Below are 12973 nucleotides of genomic sequence, written 5' to 3' on the forward strand. Positions count from 1 at the left end.
AATTTCTGAGCGGTTAATAACTCACCTAACATAAAATAGCTAGTAAATAATAAAGAGGCATGCAAGCTCAGGTCTGTCTGCTTTCAAATCCCAGGATTTTAACCACTGACTCTTCTAAATGTCCAAGATAGCACCCTACGGGGAGAGGTACTTTAATCCCACAGAAAGTAGACTGCAGAATTCTTTAAAAATGAGATTAAAGTGGAGATACAATGTTGTGTGTAACAGGTAATGCCAGACTGCTGCATGACTTCCTACAGCAGTTCACAGAAGCATAAGCACTCACCCAAAATTCAAAGAAGGGCTCTACCAACATCTGTCAACTATTTTGATCAATAGACATGGAGTCAGGATTAAAAGCATAAGCCTTAGGCAAAAAAACTCCAAATGCAGCTAACCTAAGCAAATGTGATGGTTCAAAGTGACAAAGACCTAGATACTTCAGAAGGCCCCAAAACTAATAAGCCCATGGCAAATCAAAAATACACATGCACACATATGAATACCTGTACATACATGGTTTTTTGCCATGGCCTTAGTGTACATGCACATATGTTACACAAACATACATACATTTTTCCCCCCACCAAAATCATACTTCATTAGAGGTTCAGGAACATACCTATTATGTGATTACAGTATTCAGAATTCAAAATATTTCTTAAAGGTGGGCTTGTCAAATAGGGTGGATAGACGAATTTCCTTTAATTCCTATGACTAGTTGCTTATTTGCTAATTCTTTTAGGCAATTTCATGCTAAGAAATGGTCTAACATAACAGGCATGTGGAGCTGATAAGACACAGGGAGGAGGACCAGATAGTAAGTAAGGTAACACAAAATTCTCCCCTCAAAACGGGTCTCTTTATCCTACAAAGCTGCAATCTCTCCTTCCTTTTCTCTCAATGCACAAATTAGTTGAGGGAGATCTCAAAATGAACCCTGAATAGACAGGAACCCCACTAAACATGTGAAGGAAAGATGATCTGCTGGGCACACAATGGAATTTTATTTTATGAGTGTCAGAGAAGCAATGGAGCTTGCTTTTCTAATGTCTCAAATCACCAAATCCTTCTCATTAGGTACAGAGGTAGCAATGTGAATACTGGCCAATGACACTTGCTATATTGAACTCATAATTTTTTATAATAAGATGCTGAGCATTTTACAATTTGCATCATATGTTCTGATTGCCAGGCATTATACTTTTCATTACTAGTAGAGCGAGGGATAGAAAGCTTGCTAGTTATCTTCACTGCTCCAGGTAAGATTATGATGATATAATATTTATATAGCATTTGTTTATTTCTTTTCTTAAAAAAAAAGGATTTTATTTATTTGACACAGAGAGAGTGCATGAGCACGAGCCAGGGGAGTAGGAGAGGGAGAAGCAGGCTGTCTGCTGAGCAGGGAAGCCCATGCAGGGCTCAATCCCAGGACCCTGGGATCATGAGCTGAGCCAAAGGCAGAAACTTAACTGACTGAGCCACCCAGGCACCCCTGTTTTTTTCAAAGAATCTTTTATTAGTTATTTATCATCTTTCTCAGAGGAAGTGAATAGAGCATATCTGCTTCAATGTTCAATATCTTGGGTTTCTCTTCTTTCAGTATCATCCTAACAACAGATGGTTCTAATGGATGGATAAAGTGCCCCATACTAGAATAAGGTACATAACTACAGAGGTCATGAGGATGATTTAAGAGTCTTAAAAATGGAAAATAGGAGTTATGTGGATGGTCCTCAGGCAAGGGAGGCAAAGAAGCATACGAGGTCTTGAGCTTGGCCCAGTTACCTTCTTAATTCTGGTGACATTTCATACATTACTAAAATGTGTCTGGCCCTTTTAGAAAGTCTGAAAAGTTCAGACCTGGCTGGGGCAAAAAGTAGGCAAACAGGCTCTTCTTCAGAAGACAATCCCTACTCATCTGTTTTGCTTTTTTCATTCATTCATTTATTCAACTAATACTTAGTGAGTAGCTGCCATATGCCAGGGCTGTGTTGGGTCCTGGTAAGCTAGTGGTAAACATAAGACTTAGATCTTGCCCTCATGAATTTTATAATATAATATACGGTCTTCAGATTTGTTGAATATTTTCTCATTCACCGAAATATGCATATATATATTTTCATTATAAAATTATGATGTTACTATTATTAGAATTATAAGTTTATACCTTATAATGATGACAAACTCTGTTCACCATAAAGTACATAATGGTAGAGAAGTACAAACTAAAACATGGATTAATAACCACTTACTCTACATAGTAGATACCATAGACAGGGTCTTCAATCTTTTCCCAACCAGCAGGCAGTTCTGAAAAATAAAAGAATATTTAGAGCAAGGAAAGCATATTCTTCAAGAACCTAAGGATTTTCAACAACCAAGGCAAAAAGAGAAAGGCTCATAAAAATTCCTTAAATCCAATTAAAACTATGGATCCTAAAAACAACAAACTAAAAGGCAGTCTTTTATTTATTGGTGTATTTTTCTACATGAGGAACAATGCTTTACAGATATTTTGCACAAGCTAATAAAACTTAATAAAATGTAGTCCCTGATGCCTTTGTTCCAAATCAACTATTAAATTAGATTTTAATGGCAATAATATAGTTAAAATTCTCCTTGAATGCCTAGTCTATACCTTAAATATTTACAGTTTTCTCATTTTATTTCTGCCTGCTTTACCACACACACAAAAATGGATGAAAATTAATGTTTCTTTTCATTTTCAATACAATAGTGCTGGTTTTGCTCTCCCTGGAATAAAACAAAATTTGCATCTTATTTCCTCCTGGTTTCTAATTAAAATGTGAGTAAGTAAAAGATGGAGTTGGGCTTTCAAACTGAATGCACCTATCCCTCGAGGGCAAGATTCAACCAGGCCCACCTTCAGTAACACTTTGCTTGTGAAAGCCGAAACATAGGTCCTGCCATCCAAGAACTCACTAGTTAAGGGGGAAGACTTAATTCCTTTTTTGTGGTGATGTAAACTGGCATTGTGGAATTTGTGTGCCTTTCTGAAAACCTAACCTCGCTCTACTGGACTTCACTTTGCAAGGTTTCCTACAAAGGCTGGAATGTTATTAACTAGCTAATAGTGAGTGCAGCCACAACAAGAATCTACTGTGAGAAAGCCCAGTGCGCCAGATAATTTGACTTGGTGAAAGCAGAAACCAGGTTGTGTTTTGTGTCATTAAACAATTCTTTCAAGCAAAGCAGCAATTCCTCCACTTAATTTCAAAGCCATGTGGATACATACATGGTTTCGGCAAGCTTGAATAATGTCATACTCCAAAGTGAATCATTATTCCTAGAAGTCAGCTACTAGGACTAATATGAATGGAATATTACAAACATTTGAAATATCACTTATTTTGAAATACTAGATTCCTTTTTTTAATTTGAGGAATCCTAGGGTCACCATTGTCAAAGAATGATTCTTTCATCAAGGCATAGGGCTTACATGTGGCACAAACAGTCCAGTACTGAAACGGAGTCATGCATGTGTACCCAAACACACACAGGCTAATTACTCAAAGTTTATATTTTGCTCAGATTTGGCTGCATATCAAGAGACATTAATTTCATGGTTTTTGCTCCACATGTTATCTATTTGCAAACAAAGAGACAGGTTTTCCCATTTTTCTTCTATTTTTTTTTAAACACTTAGCAGGTTTTAAAGAAGTCTTGAATTCCAGGAGACATAAGCTACTAAAATGCAAGACAGGTCCAATTTGCAGATGTTGATACAACTTGGCATTTTTATCAGCCAAGTCTTACGAACTGATGCAAATCAAATGCCCGGGAAATGGTTTCCCCTTACAAAGCTGGAAATTACCATTTAAATGAAAATGAACCACGAAAATATTTCCAAGGAGAGATCGAAGATTAAAAAAATGCAAATTGGGGCATGGTCCACCTGTTTGTTCAGGCATGGGGTGGAAGAGTGGGTAAGTATGTATAAGGGCACCACTCTCTGTTTAATTGAACCAAATCTTTTCCAAAACTTGCAACCTTGAATATTTGGTCTATCTTTAGATAAAATGGGCACTATAAAGAATTCAACTCATCTGTACACTTATCATGATGAGTACTGAGTAATGTATAGAATTTTTGTTTTTGTTTTTGTTTTTTTTTAAATTTTTATTTATTTATGATAGTCACAGAGAGAGAGAGAGAGGCGGAGACACAGGCGGAGGGAGAAGCAGGCTCCATGCACCGGGAGCCCGACGTGGGATTCGATCCCGGGTCTCCAGGATCGCGCCCTGGGCCAAAGGCAGGCGCCAAACCGCTGCGCCACCCAGGGATCCCTGTATAGAATTTTTGAATCACTATATTATACACTTGAAACTAACAGAACACTGGATGCTAACTCATTCAATCATTGATTTGTCAAACATTTAGAGAGTGTCTACTGTCTTTCTGAGGGTGTGGGAGATTATCAGGGACACAAAGATAATTACAAGTACACAACTAAGCAGACAGTTCAAACACCGTACAGTTAGTGCTTTGAGAGAGGTCCGAAGAGGGTAGAGAAAAAGACGCCACCTAGACTCTTGTCCTGTTGTCTAGTTGACAACTCTATACTCTAGAGTTGAAAAATATGGCAGATCAATTGATATTCCTGGACGTTTGTAAATTTAAACATATCTTCTGGGACAGATGAGCAAACTCCCGAAATTTTCCAAGCTAAAAGTCATTTTTCAGTTGAAAAGACAGATTTCCCGCTTCCAATGTGGTGATTAGCTTAATAATAGGAATTAGTCTCCTAATGCTTAAAATAGAAATGGGTCATCGATTTAAAAAAAGATGTTTATCCTCAAATGTGTCTTTTTGTTCTAAAAAGCTGAGAATGACAGAAAATGCCAGAGCCCAGAAAATAATGGCATTACAATTTCTTTTTACTAAACACTTTGATGTTGTCTGAAAGGTCAGCTCCTATGTCTAACAACTGCTGGACATCAGACCAGAATATACTACCTGTCACAGCTATTATAGCTGAGACCCTTTTGGGGTTGCCCAGACTGGGAACTGAACCTTCACTCTACCACTTCATAGATCTGATGTCGGACTAGTTACTTAGTATCTTGCAACCACATTCTTCACCTGGGTTTACTTCAAGGGTCAACTGTGGATTAAATGAGGATGCCTATAAAACATTTTGCACAGCACCTGGCATATAGGCTCAATAAATGGCAAGGTTCTAAGAAAGCAGAAAAGGAACAAGATTTATATGGCTTGCTTGCTAGCCAACTCTGCCTGTAAAAAATCTCATACTTACTGTCAACACAGAAGCAAATATGAAGCAGTCAAATGTTCTAAGTTCTTTCCAGAAGAGATGTGTTAGCACATAGACTGAGACATGTTCATAATCACAGATAGATTTCAAAACTGTGACTTAGCCTTGGTGGGGAGGGAACCCCCATTTTTCTCGTCTCTACCTCTCCGAGCTGGTGGGAGAACCTAAACACCCTACAGTTCCAAAAGGGAGTACTTTCCAATGCTGGGAAGATGCCTGCAGAGCATGTGAGAAATTCTGTAAACCAAAAGTGCATAATGCAGCTACTGACCCAGCTCAAACAACAGAGTTCAGAAATGACAACTCTATAATCAAATGATCTGTGCCAACTGCCCTCACCTCTCAGAGGCAGATTACAAACAAGGTTTCCTTGTCACATCTGGAATTTCATTGTTTTCTGAAAACCTGACAGTTGCTATTGTTTGAAATTAGGACCCTCTTGTTAAGAAAATGGGCAGTGAGCTTGTCAATAGAATCTGGAATGAATGCAAGAGAAAATTGTGTGTGTCTCTGTGTGTGTATATACACTACTCTTTACACAGTGGGTATGTGTGGACAAAAACCGAGAGTCCTATCTACATATACATTCTTCTCCGGACTCATATTAAAGGCAAAAAAGTACCACAAGGAGTATTAAAAAGTTCAACAAGATGGAATTAGCTAATAAATAATAAAACTACTAGAAACATCAATATGTGCTGATTACAGGGACAAATAATAAGACACATTTTCATTAAGCTTCCTCACAAATACTATGGGAGCTCCTCTTTCAGCCTCTCTTGATAGATAAAGAAAGGGAAGCTAAGAGAAGGTGAATGTCTTGCCCAAGACACAGAGCCAATAAACAGGAAAGCCCAGACAAGAAGCCAGGAAGCCTGATCTGACCCTAGAGACAGTTCCACCATCTCCCAGAATTACCACTATGACCATGAGAAATAATATAAGGAATCAGTAATGCTTACTTTTTTCAATCTTCAACAGCATAGGAAAGTTCCTACAATATTATAGTTATAGGGAGAAAAATATGGAAACTTTTTTTCCTAAAAATGTCAACATTCAAACTTCCATAGAGGCAAATATTTCCCTGTACATGTATATTATCTCTAAGAGCCACCCACAGATAGCAGTGGTCATTCAAACATTTCAATCACCTAGCAAGAGTGATTTAAATTGGTTCAGTAGGGACACCTGGGTGCCTCAGCAGTTTAGCGCCTGCCTTCAGCCCAGGGAGTGGTCCTGGAGTCCTGGTATCGAGTCCCACATCGGGCTCCCTGCATGGAGCCTGCTTCTCTCTGCCTGTGTCTCTGCCTCTCCGTGTGTGTGTGTGTGTGTGTGTGTGTGTGTGTGTGTGTGTGTGTGTGTGTGTCATGAATAAAATAAAATCTTTAAAAAAAAAATAAAAATAAAAAAATAAATTGGTTCAGTAAGTGATTAAGGCACTCATTGTGTGTCTCAAAAACCTAGTTGGCTTTTTCAATTACTTTATCAAGTATTACCAATTAATTTTTTTGATAAAATAAATTTCAAATTGTTCTATGCACAGGATGAATCTCAAGTCCTTCTTACCACAATGACAAGGACAACTTATTAAATACCTTTAAAAAATAAGTGCCATTTAATAGTTATTGACCAATGTTGGCATATCCATCAGTTACAACAGGATACATCCCAAACAGCAAGAACAGAGCTAAATTCCATTACATCATGCTCCAATCAATCATGACTGATTACTAAATAAAACAAAATCAAATGAAAACAATAATCTGTATTATTAAGCATTTATGTTTTTAGTTTTTAAGGCTATCTCAAAGTTAGGTTGATTCAATAATCTCAGGACAGTTCTACTCATATTGATGTTAAACAATCTTCTATCTCAAAAATAAATGATGGTCAATGTTCAATAAGCCAAGACTTTTATATGAAATTTAGCTTGAAAAACTGTGTTTTCCAATCTATCCTTCAGTAAATGCATCAGATGGAATGCAAACTGATTTTAATATTGTTCGAAGCTAAAAGTAAAACTTAGCATAGAACATAATTCAATATATTCCAACAGCAAAGATAAAAACATTTGGCATTATCTGCAAATATAAATTATTTCTAACTGCAACAATTAGACTTGATTTACATGGATATACACACCCCAAGGAAAATGTTACATATAAGCTCCACATCTGGTTTTCAAGCCATTCACTACATTTACAAAGTCATCGTGTGGCTGGTGACTTAATAACACAAGACTAAGACTTATTAACTATTCAGTTGATGAGGAGAATTACTGTATTGCTATTACTTCTACAAAGATCCTTAAGAGTTTGGAGGGTTTTTATTTTTGTTTTGCTTTGCTTTTCTGTATGACCCCTGTAGATAACCACCTGCACCAAATGAAGAAATGAGGTGGAGGTAGGTTATACGAGAGACGAAGGCACACAGAAAGCATCTGTCCTCTCAATTCTTTTCCTCAATCTTCAATTCACAAGACTACCTAGCACCAATTTGCTAACTCTCATTCTAGTCTCAATTCACTCATTTTCTTTGTAGACACAATTTAGTACAACTCTGCATGGTGGCTGCAAGTCAGACACAAGGGTTATAAGATTGACCTTTCATGGATAAGCCGAAATGAAAATCATCATTGAAGAAGTGCAAACTTAAGAAATTGAAGGATTAAGCAATTCGATGGAGACAAAAGCATTCAGGGTGAGTCATGCAGAGGCAGCAGGCTGGGAGGGTTTACCTAGTTCACTGTCCAGCTCCTCGGTGTGGACCCCTTCTTCTCCAAAGGAATAGCAGGAATGAGAAAAGAAAGAGAAAAATTCAGACACCAACACCAAGAAAGAAAACTCCCCTCAGAAAAACAGCAGCAAACACATCACTCTGTTTTGTCCTTACCTGCATTGTGGCCTGTCTCACTGGCTTGGCTAGTAAACCAGAGACCTCAGTGTAAATCACAAAACGGTAGAGCTGATATTGGCAACATAATTATATGGCTCATTTCCTTGCACATCAGAATAGGGTTTGATTGGTTGTAGAAGATGACAAATACCTTTGTGGTTTCAATGTTCTTAAGTGGGAAGTCACTTATTACAGACCTTATTTCGGGCAAACAAAGCTGTTACACCTTTCAATAGGAGACCTTTTAATCCTGCAATAATCCTCTAGTCAGCGAGGCAATTATGCTCACAATTAAAGCATTACTTAACTTATAAGTAATACTGCGGCCTGAAAAATGGAAGGTGAGGTCAAATTGAGAATGCAGATTGTAAAATGTGCTACACTCCAGGGTCTTACAGAGGGAGTTAGAGAGGAATTATGTCAGCACGTTAGGAAAGCAGGCTTGAAGGCTGCCCTGAAATGAGTATGGGGAGCCATCGTTTAGTTTGTATAGGACTTCTAAGTCAAACAGCTCAGAAATATTAGAATGAAAATGCTCTCTGTAAGTCAGAGGGCAAAAACCAATCAAGATACTCTCCATTCTTGACCTCCTCCTGCTGTAAGTAAAACATTGTATTATAACAGAACATGGGACAACACATAACAAATCATTTCATGTGTAAAGTCTCTCCAGCTACAGAGCAAGTGGCTGTTCCCTCTGCTGTATGCTCCACGAACACAGAGAATGAAACTGTTTTCACTACTGTAAAATGCTCAGTGCTGAGGAGTTTTTGGCACATGGTAAGTTCTAAATATTTCTAAATGGATGGATGGATGTCTTGATTATTGACTTTAGTAATCAACATGTCTTGATTTAAAAACGATTCAACTGCCAACAATAAGTTTTGGTGTTGGCATTCTCTCTTAAAAACGGAATCTTATTTACATAAAATCTTTCAAGAAAATACCCATTTAGATATTATCAAATAATGTTGGGGGGTGCATGTATTCGTTTCTCCAATAAGTATTTAATGAGAGAGACCTACTATGGACCAGTCACTGTGCAAAGTGACAGAACAAGTATCCTTATGGGGGAGGAGACAAATCTCAAACTCCCATAAATAAAACTATAATTTAAACTGTGATTATTTCTCTAAAGTAACACATATCACAGGGTGACCTAATCGTATCTGGGGGCAAGGTCATGGAAAAAGTCCCTGAGCTGTAACCTAAAGGATATGAACAATTTAACAAAGGACTGAAGGTGACAAATAACTGGAATTTAAGCTTTATGACAGCAGGGAATTTTTGACTGCTGTGTTCATTGATACATCTGAAGTTCTTAGGACACACTTGAATATAGAAGGCAATCAATAACTGTTTGTGAAATGTAAGAATATTCTAAGAGAGAACCAGTAGGGCTGAAGGGCCGAGTGGAGAGAAACCAGAGTGAGAAAAGTCAGGGGTCAAACCACTTAGGGCTTGGGGACCAGCCAGGGAGAGGGCTGAGTATTAATGGTGCGGACAGATGACCAGTGAATAGGGCTTGAGGGAGTGGTCAGTGATAACGCAATCACACTGACATTTTAAGACTGCTCTGGGTACACTGTAAAGAGAGTGGGAAAGCATGTGGGTAAGAGATGAGTGTGGAAAAAAAAAAAGAAAACAAAAAGAGATGAGTGTGACCTCAACTATGATGTGACAAGTGGTGAAGAAAATATTGAATGGATTCCAGAGATACCTGGGAGGCAAAACAAATTCAGAGGGTAGATGGGTGGACATGAATGTCTAGGTAAGTAGTAGGTCAAGGGGGACTGAGGTATGCATGGATTTTACCCTGGACCAAGGTAGGGAACACCTACAGAGGACCAGGTTTTGTGGGGAAAGAGATCATTAGTTGGGTTTTAAGTGGACTGAGTTTGAAATCTCTTTCAGACAAATGCATTATCAACCAGGCAGATTAAAATAGTGGCCTGGAGCCCAAAGGCAAGGTGAAAGATCAAAATCCCAGTTCATCACTTTTTTTGAGTTAGGGAAACAGAATATATAGAATTTTTACAATAAGAATGATGCTATATTGTTACATTCCATGTGTCTATGACTTGCAGAAAACTGAAAGACAGAAGCAAGACTGTGACCAACAACATTATTCTTCTTCGCATCATGACATAAACACAAGGCAGATTTGTGTTAATGGGCAAAAGAAAATGCAGGTGTGGGGACTGATAAATGACAGAGTGGTAACATCTGGTTATATATTTATACTGTTGGTGTATACAGACACACAGACATGCATATAATTTCTAGAAAAAAGGATATGTGAATCCTTTTTTTTTTTAAGATTTTATTTAGTTATTTGAGAGAAAAAGACAGAGACAGCAATAAAGATAGAGAGCATATAAGCAGGAAGCCTGATGTGGGACTCAATTCCAGGACTCTGGGATTATGACCTGAGGCAAAGGCAGATGCTTAACCGACTGAGCCACCCAGGTGCCCCAAGGATATGTGAACCCTAACACTGGAGGTATAATTCATAAACCAGCACTATTTGGTATGAATACATACTTGTTCCAGAGATACTGTCATTAACACCAATGACAAGAATTCTAAGAATTAAAAATAAGAGTTGACCCTTAAACAATACAAGGGCTAGGTGGTGCTGACTCTCTGCAGTCAAAAATCTGTGTATAACTTTGGACTCCCCCAGAACTTAACTACAAATAGTCTATTGTTGAAGACCTTAGAAATAGCATAGTTGATTAACACATATTTTGTACACTGTAAGTACTATATACTGTATTCTTACAACAATGCTTAATCTTTCTTAATATTTTTGGTTCTTCACAAAGCTATAAGATTCATTTGCAGGCTTCTCAAATAGTCAGAAACCTCCCAAAATTTTTCCAATATATTTATTGAAAAAAAATCCACATGAAAGTGGACCAGTATGGGCAACACCGGTGGCGCAGCAGTTTAGCACCACCTGCAGCCCAGGATGTGATCCTGGAGACCTGGGATTGAGTCCCATGTCGGGCTTCCTGCATGGAGCCTGCTTCTCCCTCTGCCTGTGTCTCTGCCTCTCTCTCTCTCTCTGAATGAATAAATAAATAAATCTTTAAAAAAAAAAAAAAAGTGGGCCAGTACAGTTCAAAGCTCTGTTGTTCAAGGGTCAACTTTACTAGATTTGGTAACAAAAGCATTCAGTAACTCTACTCAACATTTACTCAATATTAAGTTTCTCTTGGTAAAAGCTACTGGGAGTCTTCTACCATCTATAAAATACATTAATAGGCATTTTCATATGTTCCAGTGTAATTATAATGGAGACCGCCACTGAAGATCCTATGGTAATAAGTCTAAAATGCCTTCACAATCATCAAGCATCAAATAAAGATTAAATTTTGTTCCCTGAAATCTTATGGTTGAATGTTTTTATGTTCTGATCTTTGAAAATTGGTCACTTTTATATTACATATTAAATATAATATTTGAATAGCAGGACAGTTTCTTATCCCTTAAGCATGCAAAATAATGAAGCTGACCACACATTTTCAATTCCTTCTTCAGGAATGAGACTAAGCAACCAAAATAAAATGAGCATTTCAGCCATGCCTCCTTAGTCAGAAGGATTTGTATTTGCATATGGAGTCAGATAAATACGAACACATAATTCTATGCTAATTTCATGGTATCTGCAATCCACGTACAGCAGAAGGATATAGGAGGACAATGTTTTGGCAGTATTACAGTTTACTGACTGATGTTTTCAGAGAAACCTCAAGTTTATATATACAATAATTCTGTCCCATAGGACAAATTAATAAAGTTTCATTATCTTACAGTAAAATGCATATTCCATAATTATACCACTAATTCAAATGCCAGAGATGAATAATGAGTAGCAAAACAAACCATTTCCCTTTTAATTCGTCCATGTCAAAAAAGTAATTTTGGTAGAACTTGGGATAGACTTTGGTGTACTGAAAAGAAACATATTTCTTCTAATTTTTTTTTTTCATTTTGGAAAAGTAATTAGAAATCCTAAGACCCTGAAATGAAATCTTCAAAATAGTAACTCTTATAGCCAATTGATTCTTTTTTGAGATTAACAGGGAAAGTTGGGCTAAGGGTAACACCTCAGGCTCTTTCTTAGAAAAATGTACTTTTCAGATAATTAGGACATATTCTAAATTACACAGAAATTCCCAAAGAAGTCACAATCTGCTTTCCCTGTGTCAAGTTATGAAACATGTAGAATTCAATAAAAGGTCTTGATTTTTTCCTTTGAGACTTTGTAATATAGGATTAGGATCCAATAGGTAAGTAACCAGAGCATCTTTTTTTCTCTACTCCCAGAGATTTTTCTAGAGTTTTTTTTCCATGGTCCTGAAGGTAGAGGTTACATCTTCAGTGAAATAGTTTGTCTTATTATTTTTTTTAAAGATTTATTTATTTATGATAGACATATTTATTTATTTTAAAGATTTATTTATGATAGACATATTTATTTATTTATGATAGACATTTATTTATTATGATAGAGAGAGAGGCAGAGGGAGGGAGAAGCAGGCTCCATGCCAGGAGCCCAACGCGGGACCCGATCCCGGGCTCCAGGATCGCACCCTGGGCCAAAGGCAGGCGCCAAACCGCTGAGCTACCTAGGGATCCCCGAAACAGTTTGTCTTAAAGTGATTTCTAATGGAGATACTAGCATGAATCTGTATTTATGTGTAAACAAATCATTCCTTTAAAAACAATTCTGATTCTCCTGCTGCTTTTGGAAACTACAGTTCATTT

At 37.4% G+C, this 12973-nt stretch overlaps 1 protein-coding gene across 16 annotated transcripts in view; it reads right to left on the reverse strand.

Moving 5' to 3' along the window:
• MAGI1 (membrane associated guanylate kinase, WW and PDZ domain containing 1) overlaps positions 1-12973 on the reverse strand; it is a 643927-nt gene that overhangs the window by 87165 nt on the left and 543789 nt on the right. For 6 of the 16 annotated variants that reach the window (XM_041761401.1, XM_041761392.1, XM_041761390.1 and 3 more), the window contains exons 7-8: positions 8040-8078; positions 2259-2316 (exon numbers count right to left, since the gene is read on the reverse strand). In XM_041761401.1, the coding sequence (XP_041617335.1) occupies positions 2259-2316; positions 8040-8078 (97 nt within the window). The remainder of the gene's footprint in view (positions 1-2258; positions 2317-8039; positions 8079-12973) is intronic. The other 10 variants (XM_041761394.1, XM_041761391.1, XM_041761396.1 and 7 more) reach the window with 2 other exon arrangements.

Source organism: Vulpes lagopus, chromosome 7 (genome assembly GCF_018345385.1).
Source record: "Vulpes lagopus strain Blue_001 chromosome 7, ASM1834538v1, whole genome shotgun sequence".
Classification (NCBI taxonomy): Eukaryota; Metazoa; Chordata; class Mammalia; order Carnivora; family Canidae; genus Vulpes; species Vulpes lagopus.